The 24,133-nt window shown below is 45.0% G+C and overlaps 1 protein-coding gene across 2 annotated transcripts in view; it reads left to right on the top strand.

The window, feature by feature from the left end:
- The window catches only part of LOC310878265 (protein jagged-2-like), a 65,723-nt gene that overhangs the window by 10,459 nt on the left and 31,131 nt on the right, over positions 1-24,133 (top strand). For both annotated transcript variants that reach the window (XM_083792493.1, XM_083792494.1), the window contains exons 3-4: positions 15,235-15,295; positions 23,585-23,839. In XM_083792493.1, coding sequence (XP_083648619.1) covers positions 15,235-15,295; positions 23,585-23,839 — 316 coding nt within the window. The remainder of the gene's footprint in view (positions 1-15,234; positions 15,296-23,584; positions 23,840-24,133) is intronic.

Genomic DNA, 24,133 nt, shown 5'->3' with positions numbered 1-24,133 from the left:
GAAAAACTCGAATCGAGTTGAATTGATTTATTTTTATTTTTTTTATCGAATCATGACCCCAAGAATCTGAATCGAATGGAATCGTGGGACACCCAAAGATTCACAGCCATAACACCTAGGCCTATGCTGTACCATCAGCTCCCAGTACTTCCAAAGGTTCACAGCCATAACACCTAGGCCTATGCTGTACCATCAGCTCCCAGTACTTCCCACACGACTTGTCGCACCCAAGCCGTGCTGCTCATATGCTGAATTGCCAATGAGAGTGCTGAAATGCCATGCTCGGCTAGTCGTCTCTGGGAAGAAGACTCAGCCCATCAGTGCATTGTTACCATAGAAATGCATGGCAGAAAAACACTTCCTGTGGACACGGCCCCTTACTCTTATTAGTTCTCTTCAGTGTTGCTGTTACGGCTATGCAGACTGTTGTAAGCATCGCCTCCAGTAGTGCAACTGGGTGAGGGGGGATGGGTTTATCAACATATCTAGAGCTGTGATCCCTATTGGGACATGTGGTTACCCAACCTATGAGGCCCTCTGTAGTACCCTGACACACTTTTCAATGCACTTGAGTGCAAAATTTGACGTGTACATCACGGTGCCATAGTTCAGTGCCAACATGTGCAGAAAATAGCAGATCTACTTAAGCTCACAACGTGTCACGTTGCGACTCTTTGTGAGATTATAGATCAGCTATTAGAACTTGTTGATAAGCTATTTTTGTCGGATAGATTTGGTGTAGAGGGAATAAATGAGAGCGCCATAAATAGGTCCCTGGGGAACCTGATCAACTAAGTACAGTATATAGGATTTAAGGGAAACCTGATTTAAGTGGTTAATCTGTGTGTGTGTGTGTGTGTGTGTGTGTGTGTGTGTGTGTGTGTGTGTGTGTGTGTGTGTGTGTGTGTGTGTGTGTGTGTGTGTGTGTGTGTGTGTGTGTGTGTGTGTGTGTGTGTGTGTGTGTGTGTGTGTGCGCGTGCGTGTGTGCGTGTGTGTGTGTGAGAGAAAGATGAAATACTGTACAAGTCGTCAAGTCACTGAGCCGTCTTTGTCACAGGCATGTTACATTTGAACGAGGTTCCTGACCTTTGTCGAATATGTTTGTGGTTAGGAACCAAACAGCCATTTCCTTTCCTGTCTGTATCTCTTGTTCTCTGCCAATCCCTCCATCTCTGTGGCTGTTTTGTCCTCGTTTATTCTCGATGAAAAGTTAAAGTCATTTAGCAGCAGTCTGCGGTTCGGCAGTGCATTCAGTGCCCCCTCATCGCAGCATGAATGAACAGTTACAACCTCGCCGCCCCATCCTGCTAGCAAGGAGAGGTTCATGTGGCGTCGCAGTGGCATCATGACACCACAGGTCACCTTCCCATGTCATTATGTGTGACGACCTTGTTCAATGAAACAGAAAATCATCCTTGAGAGAGACACCAAACTGATTAAAGTGCTTACGAGATTCATGCGAGTTTACACTAGATTGCACGCGCATACGCCATATTTGTTCGTTAAGTCTTGGCCCAGGTGGCTTAATGAAGAGCAAGTCGTGGGGCTTTCCCAGGCCGTGAATATCACTTTCCCAGCTGCACTGTGGAGGAACGAGGGATGCCTTCACCTTTCCCTTTGTCTCGATGCCTTTCTTCACAAACAATGACTTTATGCCTCTGCTTTTGTCCGCAGATATTGAGTTTTTTTTTTTAAGAAAAAAGAAAAACTAGTGGAAATAGGGAGTTTAGAGATGGAGATTGAGAGGTGGAAATAGAGAGAATGGAGCAACTGAACTGAGAGAGAAGAGAGAGCACCACTTAGTTGAAAGTTGGGGGAAGCGTGAAGTTATAGAGGAAAATGCAGGGAAGAAATGTCATGATGGAGGTGAAAGAAAGAAGGGAGAGATGGAGCAGAGAGGGGCACCTGCGCCGGGCAAAATATCTGAGGAGAGGATTTTACGGAGATACATAATGCTTAATATACTCGCAATGTGAGCTTGTAGATCTGCTACTTTGGGTGAACGACACCGTCGTGCAACGGGGTATAAACTGGGCTTAAGGCCTCTCTTGTGTTGCACTCTGAGGCCGGACTGAGAGATATCTGATGTTCAACACCTTGATACGGTGTTGGGTTCTCTCTCTCTTCTCAGGGTCTCTATCTCTCTCTCCCTCACATGCACACTGAGCTTGTACATTTATTTGCTTAGACATTCTTTAAGTTGGCACTTAAGTGGCTAATACTGATCTGGATCCCAGTGTTTTTGGGGCAGTAGCATTTCTGAGTGTTATTGTACAATAGCCTACTTGACTGATTCTATCAAGATATAATGTACTGTCTGGAGGATGTAGCTTAGTGAGTATAGGGAGGCCATCAGGAAATTAGAATGCAGTGATGTAAATAGGTTTTCAATGTAATGAGTCCCGGGATGCAGGGGTGGTCTTTTAGATGAGTCCCAGGGACATTTGATTAGTCCCACTTCAGCGACGTTTAAGAGTCATATTTTGCCATTTTTACAAATTGCAGCATTTAACTCCAATTTCATTTTATATGGTTATAATGTGGTTATATTCATGTAGAAAACGAAGAAGAAATTATTATTATAAATAAAGCTAGCAAAATAAATAATAATAAAAAAAAAAGCTCTACATTAATACTACATACATATTTCATATGATTTTGGCTATATGAAATCTATAATAATTCTGCCAGTTTTAACTGTTAATAAATCTTTATGTTTTCATTACACAATACATTAAAAAAAAAGAATGCTACAAAACTAACCTGGAGATTAAGTAGAAGCAGTCATGGAGGAGGTAGGCTGTGCACAGCAGCACACATCATCCTCATTAGCAGATGATGATGATGTTAGATTTAGAAAATAGGGTTGCTAATATTTTCTGTTGCCCTGCAGTTGGCTTTGGCACTTCTTTTTTTGGGGGGTGGGGTGGGGGGGGCATGTTAATCTGTGGTGGCACCGGTCCACAACGCACAACATACAACAGTGTCGGCGTTTGTTACACAATGTGTGTTTCCCATTCAATCGGGTCTACTCCGTTTGTCATGCTCAAAAATGTTCCCGTCTTTCTGTCGGAGGCAGCGCCGTGTAGAGGAGAGAGTTGCGACAACCCCGTTCACTGTTTATTCACGGAGCTTCATGAGTCACTGAACGGTATGTTGTCGTCACTCTCTCTAAACGGCTCTGGTCTCCAGGCTGCGCTCCGCTCAGCGCTCTCTCTGAGCAAGATGGCTACAAATAGTAGTTCTACAACGATTCTTACGTGGATTTTATCGTTTATAACGTAGGATGAGGTCGCATGCGGCCATGCAAAATGATCGTGTTTATTGTTTTACCGCATTTCTTTCCCGTGATTATTTTCTTTCACGTGGATTATTATTACTGTACATGCTGAGAGTACAGTAGTGCATCCCATGGACGCAGAGGTAGATGTTGTATTGAGGCCCAAAACTATAAAGTGCGTTTTGGGACGCAAAAGGCACCCTAGTTACATCACTGAGAATGTCATGGGTTCACCCCCTCGGTCCACCAAGTGGCAAGACACTTAACCACTAACAGCTCCCCCCAAGGACTCACAACCCTCTCGTCAGCCATCAGCTGGGTGAAGCTGAAACTGTTTTGGGTGGTGGGGGCTGGTGGAGGCAAGTTTCAAGAAAATGGACCGATTGCCACAAAGCGCATGCTGAGGTCACGGTGGCGAGGAAATAGGGGTATGGGTGTGTTGTTGTAAGCCAGCTGAATGGTGGGAGTGTGTGTGTGCACACCGAGTTGGCACTAGCTAAAAACACCCGACGGCACTGAATGATTACACAGCACTGAAGGATATCTGTCACAGCAAAGAAAATACAGCAGCGGTGAAGAATGCAAGTACAGTCAAGCAGATTTTATCACCGTGTTTGAAGTCATGCATGCTAATCGGTGGTAAATGGGGGGCTACGGGAACCTTGTATACACGTTATCTTGGAAGGGGAGTACCTCAAGCCGCCTCAGATGGGAGTGTTGGTTAACCTGTCAACTTTCACTCAGTGCTTTTGGCAAGAATGGCTGTATGCTTAGCACAGTAGTATAAAGGCCATTAGCGAGGGAGTATGAGTACACGGCTACCGTTACATGATATTACGCTTGTTTTCATTGGCTCAAACAACTGGCACCTCATTGCTACAGGTGTGTCTGTCATCTATTTTGACTACATGAAATCGTGTATGCCATACATTTCTTAGGATCCTCTTATCCGTCGATGCGCGTGGCGTCACACCACTATACAGTAAATCAGGCTCCAGTCTGAGACATCGTCGTCTCAGAGTGCACGGCAATGAGAAACATTGCTTAACGAGTCAAAGAAGGGTCATCTTCTTTTCTTTTCGTCGGCCCTTTTAAAATGACGCCTCAGAGGACAGAACTGAGCGACATGTCGTGCCAGTGCTCTCATCATGGAAAACACCACATCATCAATTCACAATAAAGGGCAGAATTCATCCCCCCTCCCCTCCTGTCTCTGGCCTGCTGAAAGAACCATTATAACCATTATAACACGCCACCATGACAGAAATAGATTTTCACGGGTTTGGGTGTGGAAAAGTGAATTGGGTCATTTCACCCATTTTTTCCCTCCCTTCGTCTACTTTGGCACAGTAAAAAAAAAGGAAAAAAAATAAGACGTTTTTTTTTTTTTTAGAAGCCCTGATTAGATTCGCTTAGATTAGATTAGCCGTCTGAGACGGCCCTGTGGGTTGGCGAGGAGAGAGAGAGAGAGGGAGCGGGGCATCAAGGCTCTTATCAGGAGGGAAGGTGAGGAACTGGGAGAGGAGGAAAGGAGGCAGAGAGGATGGAGGATGGATGGGAAGGAGGAGGAGGATGGAGGGAGTGCTTTTGCTGTTAATAACGTGCTAAATTAGCCGCCGTCGCACATGTCTCCCCTGGGAGGTGCATGTTTTATTCATGTCAGGAGACTTAACAGGTGTGACATGACAGGTGTTGTTGTCTCTGATGCCTTTTTTTCTTCTTCCCCTCCGATCGCAACTCTGCAAAAGTTGTTAATTGGGTCTCAGACACCCCCCCCCACCCCCCCTACTCTGGTTACAGTGAATATTCAATTAAAAAAGCGAGAGGTTCTGTTTTTATCCCATCTGTGGCTGGAAGAAACACACGTTCAACACAGGGGGAGCTGTGCTTATTTAATTAACTTCCTGTACAATTCCTAATTTGTAATTGTGTGTTATTGTGTGTTCAATGTTATTTTGAAAGTCAGGGCGACAGTCGAGTCCAAGTTTGAAGTGAACATGAACAATTGTTTCCTGAAAGCCAGAAACAGGAGAGCCAAGATCCAAACACATAGCGTCATCGGGTCCTGTATCAAGTTTGACGCTGCTCCATAGAGAAAGAAGAGGAGAAAAACCTAATGAGATTTAACAGGGACACGATTCACGAAGGGCCTAATAGTATTTCTACATCAGTAACTTTATTACCAATTAACTTAGCCACTTTCATTTTACAAAATACAAAAAAAGAAGGAAAATAATTTGTTGTGAGATTGTAAATCAACTACTTTTTACAATGTTTGTATTGTATTTTTTGTAGTTATTTGTACGTATGAGGGGAACAAATTATATAGGACCTAAGTGGTTAAGAATGCTCAGTTCAGCCTCAAAACACAAAGCAACTTTCAGTGAGTCAGAGTCCACTAATTGAATATCCTGTTCATTTTCCATGTACATTCACATCCAATCCACTTTTATACGTGCACGTGTGTGTTGTTCTCTGCACTTGCCTGCCAGCCTGATGGGGGGGGGTAATTTATTCATTGAACAGGTGAGGCCAGTGAGGAGGGGGCTGGTTTCTCCTGAGCTAATGAAAAAGTTAAATCCCCTGGGCTCTTGTAAATTGGTTGGAAGGTGTCGGGTGTCTCCGACTCAGCGCTGGGCTCTTCATCTGTAAGGTCACTCTACAGGCAGCAGGGGGTCGCAGCTCTCCAAGCCACTGTTCTTCAAAGACGCAGTCACGCACGCACACGCGCACATACAGTACGTATATATATATATAGACACATGAACAGACACAAGCATAATATACGTACACCTTATATCTCTTTTAAGCATGCACATGCACAATCACGAGCGCGTGCTCGCACACATGCACGCACGCACGCACACACACACACACACACACACACACACACACACACACACACACACACACACACACACACACACACACACACACACACACACAGTCACACACAGTGTGAGTCAGTCATGGTGGTTGAGGCTTCACATTGATAAATAGGGTGAGATTGATTATGATGAATTATTATCAGTTATTAAATCACTGGCCTCATTAATCAGTGCCTTACCATTGTTCACGGATGGGAGTGGCTTATAAAGACAGAGTCATCTTAACACGGGTCTCGTGGCTTTGTCAGCCCACAATGTGTGTTTGTGAATGTGTGTGCGTGCACGTGTGTGTGTGTGTGTGTGTGTGTTTCCATGTGCGATAAACAGTTGAGTGTGTATTTGAAAGAGTGTGTGTGTGACTAAGAGAAAGAGGGAATTGTAAGTGTGTGTGTGTGTGTGTGTGTGTGTGTGTGTGTGTGTGTGTGTGTGTGTCGGGAGGGGGGGGTGGGGGCTGGGGAGCGGGGCGGAAATGTGTGCATGCATGTCTTCTTCTGAGGCAGTTAATATTAACCACTCGAGCCAATCTACAATGTGACATGTTGGGAACTTGTAGATCTTGGAGTGTGTGTGTGTGTTGGGGGGGGCGGTATTGTTGCTTATTTATGAGGCAAATACTAGGGAGGCCAGGTTGAAGTGGTTAAATGCCACGGAGAGTGCAGTGCCGAGGCCCACTCAGCATTACATTAACACAGAGGATGTTATTGTGCACTGTTGCACAAGAAGTACTGGGTCCCCTTGTGGAGAAGCGGCTGATAATATTTGACTGAAAAATTACAGTTTTTGTGAGGTCCTACCGTGTGATTATAGCTAAGCATCTTGTATCAACATGTTGATGAAGTGGGGTTCGTCTGAATCCAGAGCAATGATTTACTATGGGCCAAACCGGCAAATGATCATTAATTGCCAACTCTAAAATTGCGACTATATATGATTACACACAATAAATTCTGCCGCTAATTATACTGTCCTAGCATTTTGCAAGTCCCTGTAGTGTGAGGAGTAATGTTCCATGTTCTAATAATGTGCGATGGTTGTAATACAACTATAGGCTAGTGACGATCGTTCACCAAAAATAGCCGATCTACAAGCATGTCGCAAGCTTGTAGATTGGCTATTTTTGGTATGAATCAGGTTTTAGCCAACGGTCACGACGCCAGTATTCTACCCCAAAGCGTCCTCCAGGGGGCGGCCGGCATCGTGATGTCATCGCTTCGCTATGCGTCGCCACAGTGACATCCGACCCTGGGAGTCCTGACCATGTAGTAATGTGTACTTACAGTTTGGGAAGGAAAAGTACAGTGCTACTGCTAACCCACTGATTTGTTTTTGGCTTCAGGGAAACGCTGCCTCCAGGCAGTGCTTTTTTGCAGTGTGTTTTCACGGTAAAATGTGGAAACATTGGACGTTCTAGTTGTACAGTTAGCCATGGTCTTTTTATTGTGTGTTTGTATGTACAGTATGTAGCCCTTGATCCTGTATCAGTAGTAAATGGTATATATATAGTGCCTTTATCCAAGGCGCTTTACCATGCAAGGTGCCAACCTGCACATTGGGAGCAATTAGGGGTTCAGTGTCTTGCTCAAGGACACTTCGACACTTACTCTGGGGGAGCCGGGGTTCGAACTGAGAACCTTTCGACTTCCATCCGGTCACTCTACCCCTGAGCCACTGCCGCCCCTAGTGTAGTACTCTTTGCCGGGGTTCCTATTTCCTAAATGATGTGCCCAATAGGCCAATATGCCCCGTCCAGGTGCGCTTTGGGATTTTGTTATTTCATTATAATAATTTCAGTGTCAGTATTTTGTGTGCACTCATAACCCAATACAGAGGCAACACCGCTCCCTCCCCCCTCCACACACACACACACACACACACACACACACACACACAATCGTTTTCAAAGTAGCTAAAATATCTGATCTACAAGCTCACAATGCATCACTAGGCATTGTGTGAGCTTGTAGGTCTGCTGTTTTCACTATGAATACAGGTGTGGTTTCAGATTTTGACTTGCCCCAGATGTGTGCCTTGGGCACAAAAATGTCTGAAAAGCGCTGCTTTATAGAGAGCCAGACAGCTGTTGTGGACGTATCCCTTCATGCCTGTTGTCCTACACAAGCCTTGCTTCACACACCATTCATGTTGAACATTATATAAGGCCAACCAAAGGATATATCATATGCAGTAAATCTGTCATCAGAACCTAGTATTTAGCCCACTAGACCAGTTCTCTTAGCCTCTGACAGGTGATAAAGAGTGTAAAAAAAAATCGTTTTCTTTCTAGAGAATTTATCTTTGAGGTTACAGCCAAAACAAATTGGAAGTTGGAATCAACTAATCTGTAACTCTGAAGATGTACAAATGAAACCAAATGGACCCGTAAGGTACATTCTCAGAGTTGAAGCAACACTTTTTGAGCGGGAACCCCTTTTGGTGTTTTAAACATTATGTTATAATTTAGCTATTGAAAAATAGCAGATCTACAAGCTCATAGCGCGCCACCGAGTGGCGTGCTACGAGCTTGTAGGTCTGCTATTTTTGAAAAATCGTAAAAATGTGGCGCAAATCTTTGAATATATATTCTTTCACAGTGAACGTTTTTTATTTCTGTGACTTGCTTTGCAGGACATACTAAGAGCCTGTGTCTACTTGAGTTAGTGTTAGCGACACGGCCGTCCATGTTCCGTCCTGTCACTCTTCAGGTTTCCATAGCAACTGACTGGAACGTGTTCATTAACAACAAACCAATATTACATGGGTCAGAATCAAAGAACCAGATAGAATGCAAGATAAAGGGACAGGGATGTGTGGACTGTGGGAGAGGGGATGGGTGCAGGGTGAGGTGGAGAGGGTGGGAGAGGGGATGCGCCCTGTCATTTTGCGCACTTCGCCGCCCCCTACATGATGTTTGCGCCGTGTCAGCTTGTTGAAGTGGTTTGTCTGTTTAATTAGTTGCTAAGGTCAGAGTGTTTGTGTCAGAGGTAAATACAGACCTCGGGCCTTGTTGTCCCTTGCTCTTTCATCTCTGTCCCCAGAACTTTGTCATCTCCCTTGCTAAAGACCACCAGACGGAGGGTCAAGTCAATCCCGGGTCATGGGAACTAATAACAATAATACAATAACCATTATTTATTATAGAGCGTCGTAGTCTCGCCCACTTTCAGAACGACGAGGGCACCGGAAGAGAATTTCCCATTCATTTTTCCATAGACGTTTCAGAAAGTATTTGTTTAAAGACCTTTAAGCCTCGGACAAAGCCAGCTCGGCTCCTGACATATCATGACAATTAACACAAAGATTTTGACCGAACAAATATTTAGAAAGAAGGGTTGTACCCTGCCATTTTTCACTCACCAACATTGCAACTGTACGGAAAGCTTGAATTATCCTCTTTCAATCTATACAGTTTCTGTTTCATAAAAATCCACCGTAGAAATGTTATGAGCTACTTCTTGTCAAGAAGTGTGTGCAGTTTTTTTCCCCTATGTGTCAGAGTTTGGAAGCGTTCGTTATCAGTAAAGCAACCTCCTGCTGCCTCCTGCATTATGTGCAAATTCAAAACAGGTGGTACGCATGGGCTGTTGAGTGATCTTCAACAAGCACTTCCAAACTCCAACACTCCAAATCACCTGCAAGGAATTTCTTGACAGGAAGTAGCTCATAACATGTCTTGTCTACAGTGGATTTTTATGAAACAAACACTGCAGATAGATGGAAGAGGATAGATAATTCAAGCTTTTCGTACAGCTGCAGTGTTGGTGAGTTTGACTGTTGTTTAATACAATTAGATAGGACTTTTCAGTTTGGATGAATGGGCTGTCAATGGGAAGTTGCACCTAGTTAGCACCTTGCTGGCAAGATGGATGCGGTCTGCATATGGTCAGTAGCACTCAAGTGAAAGCACGGGCGAGAGTGAAAGATCAATTGATTGATCCCCATGGGAAGTTGTAAAATGTGAAATGAAAAGCAGGTACAGTGGAAGTTGCAACTGATTGCGAACGCAGTGAGCACTAACTATGAGACCCTGCAGATCATGTCTGTGTGTGTGTGTGTCTGTGTGTGTGTGTGTGTGTCTGTCTGTCCCGCTGTGACACCACCCGCCCGCCACCAGAGGGCGCAGCTGTAGCACACACACACACACACACACACACACACACACACACACACCAGAGGGCGCAGCTGTAGCACACACACACACACACACACACACACACACAAACAACCACACACACACACACACTGCGTTCGCTTCCCGCGTTTGCGCGTCTTACTTGTATTGATGGTGGTTGACAATCAGACACGCACGCACGCACGCACGCACACACACACAAGCACACTAAAGTTCTGGGAATAAACAGTTACATGTAAAGGTAACGAATCAACGATATCTTTCTATAGATAGTGCACGAGATCTCAGCCTAAAGGGCCTTGCAAACGGGGAGTGATAAAACGCGCCTATAGATCATTTTCAATGAGATCTGCGTTTTTGCTCGGAGAAGCCGCGTGAGCGCGGTCCCGTGAATTTGTTGCACGCGTGCTCGTTTCGTGCACACGCCCGCGACTCACCAGAGCTGGATTCGGTTAAGCTTTTTTCTTGCGCTTGCGTTGTCGCGCCCCTCTTGAGCAGACCTGTGGCAGACCTGCAGCAGACCTGCAGCAGACCTGTAGCAGACCTGTAGCAGACCTGCAGCAGACCTGTCGTGATCCAGAAAACAATGTGTGCGTTCCTCGCTCCCCATTAACAAGGCCCTTTAGGGTGTTCTTGTCTCTGAATTAATGTAGTATGTGAAAATAAATTCTTTATTTTCTATGTTGATGCCCCCAGCTTATCAATCATGTTGACGGCGGCGGCATCAAGTGTGTGTGAGTCTATTATTGTTTGCATATTAGAATATTATTTGAATATTAGTAAGTTTATTGAATACGTTTATTGACTATAAAGTTATAGTGAGTGAGTCTTGAAGTCTAATTGTTTGCATATTAGAATATTATTTGAATATTAGTACGTTTATTGAATAAGTTTATACTATACTATAAAGTTATAGTGAGTGAGTCTTGAAGTAGTTGTGGTTTGTCTCTTCATGTCGACAGTCGTAGTTCGGCTGCATGCCAAATACTACTGTGAGATTACATTTTTCATTTACGGTGTGAGGTGAAAGGATTCATCTTCACATCGATGCATATAAAAAGAAAACTATGGTCGCTGTGGCTGTACTTTAAGCATTATTTTATACTTTAGCTATTGAAAACTAGCAGATCTTCCAAGTCTACCTCAACCTGTTCTATGGACTGGAGAGAGCATTGTTGGAAAAATATTATTAGATATTTTAAGACCCCGTATCAAGAAAAACACAAAGGTGACGATAGGCTGTGCTGGAGGCAGTGTGGGGCAAAGAAAGCCAACCACTTTCACATTTTCTGTGGGTGCCCCAAGTTGAAAGTATTTTGGAACAATATTCACAAATCACACAAATCAATGTGGCCCAGGTACACAACCTTGTACCTGGGCAGACTTTGTGTGATCTCACTGGTCCTAATGCCTGCTTTATGATATTTGTAAAGAAAATGTTTAAGACACCCTTCCTCCTCCCATGGTCGAAGTCCAAAGCTGTTTTGTTTTTGGTCCCCTCAGCAATACTTTAAATACTTTCGTTTCTTGGTTTTTGTCATTGTCTTTTTCTCCCTCTGAAGTGTTCATTCTGAAGTAATGTTGCCCTGTTGCCCCTGTTACGTATTGTCTTGATGCCATAATGACGTAATCTATCTGAAGAAAGTGAGGACTATACAGAGAAATTGGAGATGGAGTCACTTGGAGGGGGGATGACATGGGACCGGGGGAGGGAGGGGAAAGGGGGGAAAAACAAAAAAAAACTGGGAATTGCACCAATGACTTTTTCTATGTTTAAGAAATATGCATTCTATACTACACTGCTTTTTCTAAATAAAATAAAACACATATTCTTTCCCAGTGAACGTTTTTAACTCACATCTTTGCTTCTGGGGGGGGTCCCTGGAACAACATATTTTAAGATGGGGGTCGGCAGCCAATTACATATATTTTTTATTGTCCTTGACATGAGAACCACTGATACAGAAACATAGGTTTTTCAGAAAACTGTCATGATTTAGAAGACATTTGTAAAATTTGGTCTCAGGTCTTAATGAGTGTTAATGGACTATCGTACATAGATTGGGCTTACACTGTTGTGGGTTCAGCTTCAACTCGCTCTCCTCTGGACGTCTAACAAACAACAAACAAGACATTCTGGCTGTCCATCAACGCTGTTGCAGAAACCTTGTATGTCCAGATCCAGTGGATCCAATGATTTAGTCACAAGCTTTTTTTGTTACTTTTCATTGGTTAAAGGTTGATAAAACCCACAGACAGACGTAACCCCGTCCAAAAAGTCACATCCCTATTTTGGACAGGCCATTATAGGCAAACGTTTTCAAAAATAGACGCAACTGTGACATTGTCGTGTATAAACTAGGGCAATAAAAAATAAAAAAAACATTTTGCCCGGCCGACAGCGACGATATAACCTCAAAACAGACCTTTATGTTCCTGACTCGGTCTAACAGGTCCCTGTTTGTTTCAATACACAGCCACCTCAGACCAGCGGCATTTACAGCCTTTCCCTGTAATCTTTTTCTTTTTTTCCTTCTTCCCAGCAGCCCTCAGTCAGTCATAGTGAGAGTCAGTCTCGGGTCATGGGAACTCACAGCTGTTTGGACGGCCCCGTGCAGCAAGCTCCATCTCGGTTTGTTTTGCTGATGCCCGCGGGAAAAATAATAATAAAAGAAGAGGAAGAGGAAGAAGAAGAAGAAGAAGAAGAAGAGGCGATTAAATAGGTTGCAGCTGAATCAATCCACAGTTTTAGTTTGTTGCTGTGGGACAGTGAAGGCTCCTCTGGAATGTAGGACACAGTTTACAGACATGCTGGGAGTTAGGCCTAGTCTTCAATATTAACACACTATTTAGGCATTTAGCAGACGCTCTTAATCCAGAGCGACTTACATTAAGCAAGAACAATGTTCATTGATCATCAATTATCAAGTGAACAATTTTGATCCAATATTGAATATTTCTCATGAGAAAAGTGAAATTTTAGTTGTTTTCCCCAACATCGTTTATATACAAATCAATTATTCTTTTATAATGAATGAATTAAAACGATTAGCTTGATTAATTGTTGCACGCCTAAAGCCAACCAAGGTGGGGCGACATCTCAAAACCCGCTGAAAGGGAATGGGAGTATTCTCGGGGCCCCGGAGGGAGGAACTTACTGTACTGCTTAGAGGGCTCTGATGTGAGGGAGGAACTTACTGTACTGCTTAGAGGGCTCTGATGTGCATAGTTTGTTGATTTGCTGGGTTACCTGTAAACGTTATAGCATACCCACATACACCACACCAACGTATTGTTGCTGTCAGGCACAAACCTCTTAATATTGGAACTTTTTGTGGGGTTTTTTCTTTCCGTAAATGAATGCCCTACTCGATTTTTTTGTTTTTGAGCTTGTCGATCTGCTATTTGTAGCAATTCTTTGGAAAAGTAACAGTTTTTGTACAAACGAGGTTTCCACTCAACAGAGACGATGCACACTATTACAACAGTGAGTCTCACACAGTCGGGGACCCAGCCAATAGTAGGGCGGCCTAGCCTTGTTTCCCAACTGTTTGGTGGTTGCACTTGTTAACTAGCCTGAGGGAGATAGTGGCTAATCAGTGACAGCGCTGTGAGAACCAGAGCTACGTTCCCACCGTCTCTCTCACCTTTATGCAAAAATATGTGTGTGAGAGACGTGTGCGAGAGCATATCTGGGTTTCTGTTTTTGTAGTGTGTGTCACTATACTGTATACTGTATAAGAGAGTGACTAAAAGTCCACAAGGGCATACCTAAGTATCTGTGGCAAAGAAACAACACAGTTTATGTGTGGGAGACAGTTCTGTGTGTGGTGCACCTGTTTGTCTGTGTGGGTGTGAGAGCATGCGTGTGTGTGTGTGTGTGTGTGTGTGTGTGTTTGTGTCTTTGTGCGTGTGTGTTTGTGTGTTTGTGCGTGCGTGCGTGTGTGCGTGCGTGCGTGCGTGCAGGGTGGCATAGCTAGGTTTCTATGGCTGTGTGTGTCACTTTGTATTAGTGTGACTTGACGTGTGCGGCAAAGCTGACCATTCAGAAGAGCAGGTGAAATGCTGTGTGTTGAAGGGTCTGGGGTCTGTGTAGACCAATGTTCACGAGGACGTTGGAAGGGTCTGGGGTCTGTGTAGACTAATGTTCACGAGGACGTTGGAAGGGTCTGGGGTCTGTGTAGACTAATGTTCACGAGGACGTTGGAAGGGTCTGGGGTCTGTGTAGACTAATGTTCACGAGGACGTTGGAAGGGTTTGGGGTCTGTGTAGACCAATGTTCACGAGGACGTTGGAAGGGTCTGGGGTCTGTGTAGACCAATGTTCACGAGGACGTTGGAAGGGTCTGGGGTCTGTGTAGACCAATGTTCACGAGGACGTTGGAAGGGTCTGGGGTCTGTGTAGACCAATGTTCACGAGGACGTTGGAAGGGTCTGGGGTCTGTGTAGACTAATGTTCACGAGGACGTTGCGCTGTGCGCCCGTGTGTGTGATTTCAGAGGCAACAGATTTAATAAAGTGATTTTCATAATTCAAGATCTGTCTGTGTCTGTCAGGCCATAATCGCCTAATCGCAATATTTTGTGTTAGTGCTTCTTTGTATATTTAAGTTATTATTTATTTTAGTTAAGTCACATCTGCCCGGTGCAATTCGTGATTACAAAGCCTAAAAGGCAAGCAGAAATACAAATTGTTGCAATATTCAATGCAAAAACAATTAAATCGTTAATCGCAATTATTTGTGTGACAATTAATCGGCAACTTTAAATGTGTAATGGTGACAGGCCCTACTGTCCATACCGTACTATGTAAGTGCACAGCAATACTGTGCATATCACTGTGCGTGCACGTGTGTCTGTTTATATGCGTGTTTGTCTTTATGAGCGTGAAGGGTCTGTGAGCCGTGATAACCTCTGTTGTCTTGTCTCTCTCTTCCAGCGGGAGTACACACTGATAGTAGAAGCATGGGATTGGGACAACAGCACTCACAACACCAACGGTAAGTCCACTCCATCGCTCTCTGCTTTGTCGTACACTACAGTACACTCACCTGTCCAGCTGGGAAGTCCTGGACCACTGATTATCAATGTTTTGACTGATTTTGTCACTCTAATTAGAAAAACCCTTATTTTATTAAACACCTTCTGTCTGGCATACATATTTTCGGCATGTACAGTATACACAAAGATTATTTTTTAAATGACCAATCACAGTGCAACATGTTGTTTTTGTAGGACTTAACTGTTAAAAAAATGGGGTGCAGTGCACCTCATAGCCGAGTGGGTAGGACATATACTGTACCACAATGCTCATAATGCCTGACAGCAAGTCCCCCAATTCGACTCCTGTTTCCTGTCTCTCTCCACACCCCCTCCACCTCTAAATGTATGTTATGGGATTCAGAGAGACATTGCCTCGGCAATGCTCAACCCTGGAGCCAAATATTCCATTCCAAAGTAAGGGTGAATGACGGGTGAAAGTGCCGAACCACCATGGAAGTCAAGCTGAAAACAAGGCTGGTATGCTGGGTGTTTATGGTTAAGCTTGCCAGGAGTCCCTAATCTTAAACGGTTTACAGTTCTTATTTACCTGTATTTCTGTAGTGGAGGATTGCTCAACACAAATTTACACCTGAGACACACTGTACGCATAGCCCTCCACTGTTAGTCACTGAGCTGCTGTCAAACCCATGTCTTGCTTAAAGACTAATTTGAACCACTTTAGCCCTATTTTATACGTTATGAATATGATGATGGTGTAATGTAAACATTTATTTGAGAAAACTGTAGTGTTTAAAAAGTATTAATGCTTATTATAATGAAATGGCCAAAATAGGGACACCAAATTGAAAGTGTATAAGCTAAATTAAACCATCTGAGTGATAAACTCAGATTAGTCAATTGATCAGTGAGACAGTGGACTGCAGGGAGACAGTGGACTGCAGTGAGACAGGGGACTGCAGTGAGACAGGGGACTGCAGTGAGACAGGGGACTGCAGTGAGACAGGGGACTGCAGTGAGACAGGGGACTGCAGTGAGACAGGGGACTGCAGTGAGACAGGGGACTGCAGTGAGACAGGGGACTGCAGTGAGACAGTGGGCTGCAGTGAGACAGGGGACTGCAGTGAGACAGGGCACCAGGCGATGTCCCTGCCAGTACACTGTAAGTCCCAGTCCAATGTGGTTGTAGTGTAGGGGAAATGGAAGCTTGTTCATCTTTGAACACATCCTTGGACACATACTTTCAGGGCACTACCGCCCCAATCCATCCACCCCAAATATACTATTTTTCATTATATTAAACTAGAGCGGTGCCCGTGGGCACTAGCCTACTTGGAACCATGCAAGTTGGAAATGCATGCCCCACCAAGTTATTATGTATGTGTCCCTTTTATGCCCATATATGGAGTTCTTTGTCAGGCATGCCCAAATATGGTGTCTATGCCGATGTCAGGACATCATTGTGATGTGACAACAATCATTTTGATGTCAGAATAGGCCAGCTTCATATATGGAGATAGGGCTGATCAGGTCCAGAGCCCGGGCAGAGGCTTTTGTGCTGGTTCTGGACAAGCGACTACCCGACGGACTCGACGCCGCGCACTGCACGCCCTGTGGGGGTGTGGAACGCGTGTGTCGAATTTGAAGTCGGTGGGGAGAGCGGTTTTCGAGTTACATATATTACAGACGTACGTACGTACACACGTACGTACACACAGAGGTGTGGTGCATTTATAGATATTGATCAATATGATTAATAATTGATTTATTAGTGTGTTGTGAAATCCATCCAGTGCCATTCTGCAGGGATGGGAAAAGTAAAACCAACCTTTGGTCTTTGCACCTCCCTCCCTCCATCGACGAGCCAGGTACACTCGATTCCCACTCTATTCATGAGAACGGCTTTAATGAAAAGTGACTAATTATCCCCAGAGGGATCATAGGGGAGGAGGAGTAAGAGTTTAGTTCTTGGCCTGCCTGCCTCCACGCTGCACACCGAGATGCTTGGTACACAGCTGTATCCTGTTTGTACACGCTCCCCTCATCGCAGGGCCTCTGTTCGCCGCACTGTTCTTCCCCAAAGTGCTGCCGGGAGGAAGTAAAGGTTAATTGAGGAATGTAATCTTTGTGTGATGAGACGAAGTGGGACCTCTCCTTGCTAGGTGTTTGCTTGTTTGAAAGTCGAGTGCCTTTTAATTTGGAGCTAAGTGCTGATCTGTGGGTGAGGCTAAGTGCCTGGGTGAATTAAGCTATAGCTAGATAACTGCACAGTTAGCTGAATGCCTGCTGACTTTTAACAACTTATGGACTGACTGACTGCCTCGATGGCTGACTGAATAATTGACTGGCTGGCTGGCTCACTGACTGAATAGCTGGATGACTGGCTTGCTGGCTGACTGACTCAGAGACTGACTGAATGGCTTGCTGTATATGGTTGGATGGCTGACTGATGCAAAGACTGACTGACTGACTCACTGTCTGAGGGTCTGGCTGGATGACTGAATGGCTGGCTGGCGGACAGGCTGACTGTGTGACCAAGGGAGCGGTGCTTGTCAATCCCATGGGCTAGTTGATGTTCATTTAACTTTCCTCTCCACGTTTTGCCTTCTGAGTGTATACCTTGCTTTCACTTGCACCGAAAATTAAATTTACATTTTCGGCGCATTTTCTACAGAATCACCCTTCCTCTCTCACTGGCTTTCTACCTATTTCTGTCTGTCTGTCAGTCTAAGTCTACCTGTCCTTCTCTTGGTTCACCCCCCCCCCTCTCTCTCTCTCTATTGGTAGGGGGAAATCCCAGAAACAGTGATGAAATCATGAAACAATGCATGTGGGACGCAGTGCTGCTGTTGTGTAGTCTGTGCAGTGTGTGCAACATGTAGTTGGGTGGAGGCCAGCTTGGGGTTGGGTTTAGTGGTTGTATCTGATAGCAGTGGCTCTGTGACAGCCACTGACCTGTGAACACACGCACTGTGTCCGTGTCACTCATTCTCACTAATCCTCCAAACGCAGCGTTGTTGTAACAGCTAGCGTTTCCTGCTGTACTGCAGGGGTTCATGGGTGGTAGGGTCCCCCCTCCCCTAGCCTGTAGGCCCAGACCCACACAGTAGACTGACTCCTAGTCACATCCCTGCTGGGCTGTAGTAGGCCCGGACCCACACAGTAGACTGACTCCTAGTCACATCCCTGCTGGGCTGTTGTAGGCCCAGACCCACACAGTAGACTGACTCATAGTCACATCCCTGCTGGGCTGTTGTAGGCCCAGACCCACACAGTAGACTGACTCCTAGTCACATCCCTGCTGGGCTGTTGTAGGCCCAGACCCACACAGTAGACTGACTCATAGTCACATCCCTGCTGGGCTGTTGTAGGCCCAGACCCACACAGTAGACTGACTCCTAGTCACATCCAGAGTGCATTATTTGAACTCTCAGGGTGTATACATGGAAATAATCACCGGCCCATCGGTTCCATTTGTGCGGATTTTGTTGCGTGGCTACAAGAGGTGTGTACTGTGTGTGTGTGTGTGTGTGTGTGTGTGTGTGTGTGTGTGTGTGTGTGTGTGTGTGTGCGTGGGCGTGGGCGTGCGCGTGCGTGTGTGTGTGTGTCTCTGTCCCATCTTTCTCTCCATTCCTCCACGTTTTCTAGTTCTATTCACTCTCATCTCTGTCTCTCTCTCTCCCTCCTTTGCCGTCGTCTCCCCCATGCTTTCCATTCAGTCTCTTCCTCATCCCTCCCTCAGTCCCTCACTCTCATCCCTCCCTCAGTCCCTCACTCTCATCCCTCCCTCAGTCCCTCACTCTCATCCCTCCCTCAGTCCCTCACTCTCATCCCTCCCTCAGTCCCTCACTCTCATCCCTCCCTCAGTCCCTCACTCTCATCCCTCCCTCAGTCCCTCACTCGCATCCCTCCCTCAGTCCCTCACTCGCATCCATTTATTGTTCTATCTTCCCCTTTCCCTCTGACCTTCCACTGTCTCTTCACTCCCTCTGTTTCTCTCTCTCAACCCTCCTGTCTCTCTGTTGTGTGTCCCCCCCCCTCCCCTAGCCTGTCAGACAGTTAGGGACACTAACTATATTAAGCCTGTGAGCACATGGGTTCGTTAAGGCATTAATTTAGGCGGTGCTGCTTCTATTTGGGTTTAGAGATCTTTTTCCCTTTCTGTCTCTTAATTAGCGCAGCCCAGCTGTCAGCTACGGGCGGCTACCGAATGCCACTTAATTATCATGGAACATGCATTATGACTGTCTGACATATAAATATATATATATACACACACACACACACACACACACACACACACACACACACACACACACACACACACACACTGTAAGATCCTGGCTGTTTGTTCAGTTCTCCTTTACGGGTCCATTTGATCCAGTTGATGACATAGATAAATGGATGGCTGTAGATGAATGGATATATTGTATGGAACAGACAGACAAGATGTACAGACAGAGTCACAAAGTTCAGAGGCTATTATACGAGTTCATTTCATTCCACTGTTGCTACACAGTAAAACCCTGAGTGTTAATTTAACCCTGAAAGTGTAAAATAAGCGAGTGTCAGCTAGAAAGTTGAACGTAAACAGCATATACTCATTTAGGGCCGTGTAGGATCAGTACTGGGCAGCGGGTTGGCGAAGCCCCAGGAAAAAGAGGCTCTGTCCAGAGCTGTTTGTGCTTCAGGAAGCCCCTGTGTGTTTAAAAACAAAACAGAAATACTGCTAGAGAAAAAGGAGGCCAGTGCTATTGTTCGCCGTCGGCGAGGAGGTGGCACGTCTACAGGGGCAGGGCCGCTCTCACCTCAATCACATATCCGATATCCACTTCACGAAGGTGGTTGACATTGTACATCTTTACTGGTCCCATAATGGCAAACGTGGCCTTGCCGTGGAGGCATACTGTAAATAACATGATGCATTTAAAAACTCACAAAACAGTTGCAGAAAACATAAGGAAATATAGAGAGCGGCGTTATGTATTGTACTATTTTCTACTTGGGCAACGGCCGATCTGTAGATCTGCTACTTTCACATTTTGAATACCGTCTCCTATAATGACATGCCAAACATAGGGAGGGACACCAGGGTTAATGTGATTAAATGGTAACCAATGGGATGTGAGCATGGATGTTACAGTTGAGCAGGTCTTCTACAGCATGTGAGACGCACACAACATAAAAAAAAAGGCCTGGTTGAAATATGTGTGGTTGAGATGAGCGTGATGCCAGTGCGTGTCCCCTTAATGCTGAAATCACACAGTCAGATGGATGACAAATCAATGCAGACCTGCTGTTCTGCCTCACATCTCCGTTTCTGCAATGGAGAAAACGGATTGACTGAGATCTCAGTCATGAACCCCCGATTTATACATAGATGCGTGCCAAAAATAGCCGATCTACATGCTCACAACGCGCCGTGTTGTGCCGCATTGCAAGCTTGCAAATCGGTTATGTATGGTTGCGTGACTCGGTGCAAATCAGATGTTACTCTGAAGTTGCCTCAGAACAGGAGGTTTCCAACAGGCCTGTAAAAAAGAAACGGTACAAATTGACCGGTAACGGTCTGAAAAGAGGAAGCATGCAGCATCGCTATTGAACACAAAACCGAAATAACTTTTTATATGATATTATTTTTCATAATAAAAGGGAGAGAATGACTCACACCCATAAAAGGCTGGCACGCTATGAAAGCACCTGGACGAAGGTGCCGTTGAAAGGCGCTGTGCGCACCTCTCTGCCAAGCAGTTCATCGATCATGGCAGGTTCACTGTTGTGGCAACAGCCTGGATTGTCTTCTAACAGAATTTGTAGCATAAATGTGTAAATGTGACGGTAGCAGAGTGTTATATATCAAGTGAATCATCTTGTCTTTTGATATTTAAAAAATGTAGCTTAATGTTTGTTCTCATCAACGTGCCATATAGACTGAGGCGTTTAGTTCTCGCTCTCTTACTACTTACAGTAGTTGTATGCAGGTGTAGAACACTGCAAATAGACAGTCTATAAGCTCACAACGTGTTGCGTATTGTGATCTGGCGGATTATGTACTCTAACGTATAAATCAAGCATAAGCACCTGAGCTCCTTGAACAGATGAAACAGGAACTTCAGTGCAATAGTAATACAGCAATACATTACAGTGCACTTAAAATGTGGGCTATAATAGTCTTTTTTTGGAACACATACTGTAGACTATTACATTACTCTTGACTTGGTCAAATACTTGAATATCTGAAGCCCCCTCGATGATTTATGTAAGCCAATTTTGCCCCCCCCCCCCTCTCTCTATCTATCTTTCTCCTCTGTCATCTGCTCTCCCTAGTAACAACAGCTCTCTTTGAGAGCCTTCTTCAGCACAGCGAGAGAGAGAGAGAGAGAGAGAGAGAGAGCACATGATTGGTCTATATTTTTATATCTAATTGCTGGAAATGAACAGCAGTGAGTGAGTGCTTTGCTGTTCAGGTGGTGTGTGTATGTGGGGAGGGGTGGTGTGTAAACTTTCAGAGATGGACTAAATAAGGACAGCGTGAGAATACATTTCCAACCTATTGCCTGTTTTTATGCTACCTGGTAGTAAAGGTTTATGGATGCTCTTAAAAAGGTGATGTCAGTTAGTTTACTGCCATCACCATCTCATGCTAGTCCAACACAAGGATGTAAGTAATTAGCTCAAACTTGCATTAATACAGCAATTTTTGCAAGTGGTTTGCAATAACGATACAGAGACAATGTGGGATTATTTCCTCCCTAATGTGTCTGTTTTGCATTCTTTACATGCCATGGGTTCAACAATGAACAACATGCTCTCCCCCTTTTATTACCACTAACACAGATTTGGATTTGTTATCTCGTTGATATTGTGATCAGGAATCTACACACAACACTCTACAGTTGCCGGGTTGCAATCTGGTAGTCTGGTTGCAATCCGTCCACAAGGTGAATGTGAGGTGTGAAGATGCATAATCGATGCATTATATTCGTTCAGGTACACAGTATAATCTTCACAGATAATTTATCAATTGTAACTCGGTTATTCAGTCAAATGAATACTCATGATTGTACTGTGTATTTCCAGACCTGTACAGTTGCACAGCAAAGTAAAGCCAGGAAACCATGTCTTCTAGTGGTCTTTAGAATGTGAAGTGTAACAGAAGGTTGTAAGCGTGGGTTTTGGGCCTGTCCTGTCCCTGTGCCGCCATGCCACCACCCATGCCATCGTGCCCCGGCAGTGTCACAGCTGTCCTGCTTGGTGGACGGGCGGCCTGCTGGGTCATGGTGCTTCTGTTCCTTGAGAACAAGCTAAAGGCCCTTTCCTATGTCGCCCTTCCTCCTCTGTTCCCCGTCTCTTATTATTTCCGCCCTGGCTCCGAAGGAGTCGGGACTGGATATCCTGAGAGAAGCGGGGAGGGGAGGTGAAGAGCGAGCCAGCCAGAAAAGGCTGTTTCACAAAGCAGGAAAACTGAAAAAAGTGTTTCAGGGTTATCAAGGCCTTGCAGACCCCGGCTCCTTCGCCCTCTGTTTGTGTTTGGCTTGTTTTCCTTTTGCTCCTGCCCGCTTTTTTCCTTTCCTTTCTTTTTTTCTCCTCCTCGTTGCTGCTTGGAAGAACAGACCTTTATCCGAACCCCCTCCCTCTGATCTCGGAGCGCATCAATGCTTCTTTCTATGTTTTGTCTGTTCTCTGCTGACCAGCAGGTAGTTGGGTCACGTCCCCTGTCAGGGATATTTTAGATAATAAAAAGAAGTCTAGTGTCTTGCATTACCATAATGGCATAATTCTATTGTTATGGAAAGCGGTGAGGCAAATCAATCCTCAAAACTCATTGATCATGATGTTGATCATAGCAATGATTTGCACACAGAGCTGAACTATTCTGTACTGTTGTGCTATATTTGGGATACATGTGAATATAATATGTATCCCAAATGTAGATGAATAATACAAAGGAAATAATACATCCACAGAACTTTTAAAAAGTTGAAAAGAATAAATAATAATAATAATAATGTATTATTATTGTGAGTTGGGAAAGGTTTTTTTCCCCACTTCATTAGTGTTGCCTCGTAGACATGACTCGGGGAGATAAGGAACCTTGTGCCACCGAGGTGTTGTGATGTGGACTGTATTGTAGCGTGACTTTTAGTGGCTGAATGACGCCTATAGCGCCTTTAACTCTTGAGAATGTACAAATGGAACCACCTTTTTACCGTGTACCCTACTAGCGGGGTGAAATGACACATTGTCCTATAATTTCTATGATGTCTCCTCTCCTATGTCTGGTCCAGACGAGGACCTTCTGATAGGACGCAGCATCCGCCGAGGGATGATCACGCCGGGGGAGGAGCGTCAGACGGGACAGTACAAGACGCCCTCCATCCGGTTCGAGTACAGCATCCGCGTGCGCTGTGATGAGAACTACTACGGCAGCAAGTGCAACAAGGTGTGCCGACCGCGCGACGACTACTTCGGCCACTATGTCTGTGATCAGTTTGGCAACCAGGGCTGCATGGAGGGATGGACGGGGCCCAACTGCAAGAACGGTGAGAAGCGCACCAAAACAGCTGTTCTTCAAACTGTGGTCGCTGAGTCGTGACCCATAAGTAGGGTAACGAGAGGGCCAGGTGGGTTTTTTTTAGCCCCTCCTACAGTATGCCCAGCTTTGTCTGTTTGTGAACACAAACACGATGATTTGATTGGCTGAGCAAAGTACATATTGAGGATAAAAAGCGAGGGCAGAAAAGTGAATACGACAAATGCCTTGGCATTTACAACCAAATCCCAAGGCTCCCCTGGTCTTGTCTCATGGCACACCATTGTGCCGTGGCATAGCATTT

This window comes from Protomyctophum parallelum (genome assembly GCF_964188405.1).
Source record: "Protomyctophum parallelum genome assembly, chromosome: 20".
Classification (NCBI taxonomy): Eukaryota; Metazoa; Chordata; class Actinopteri; order Myctophiformes; family Myctophidae; genus Protomyctophum; species Protomyctophum parallelum.
This window is presented reverse-complemented; position numbering and strand designations above follow the sequence as displayed.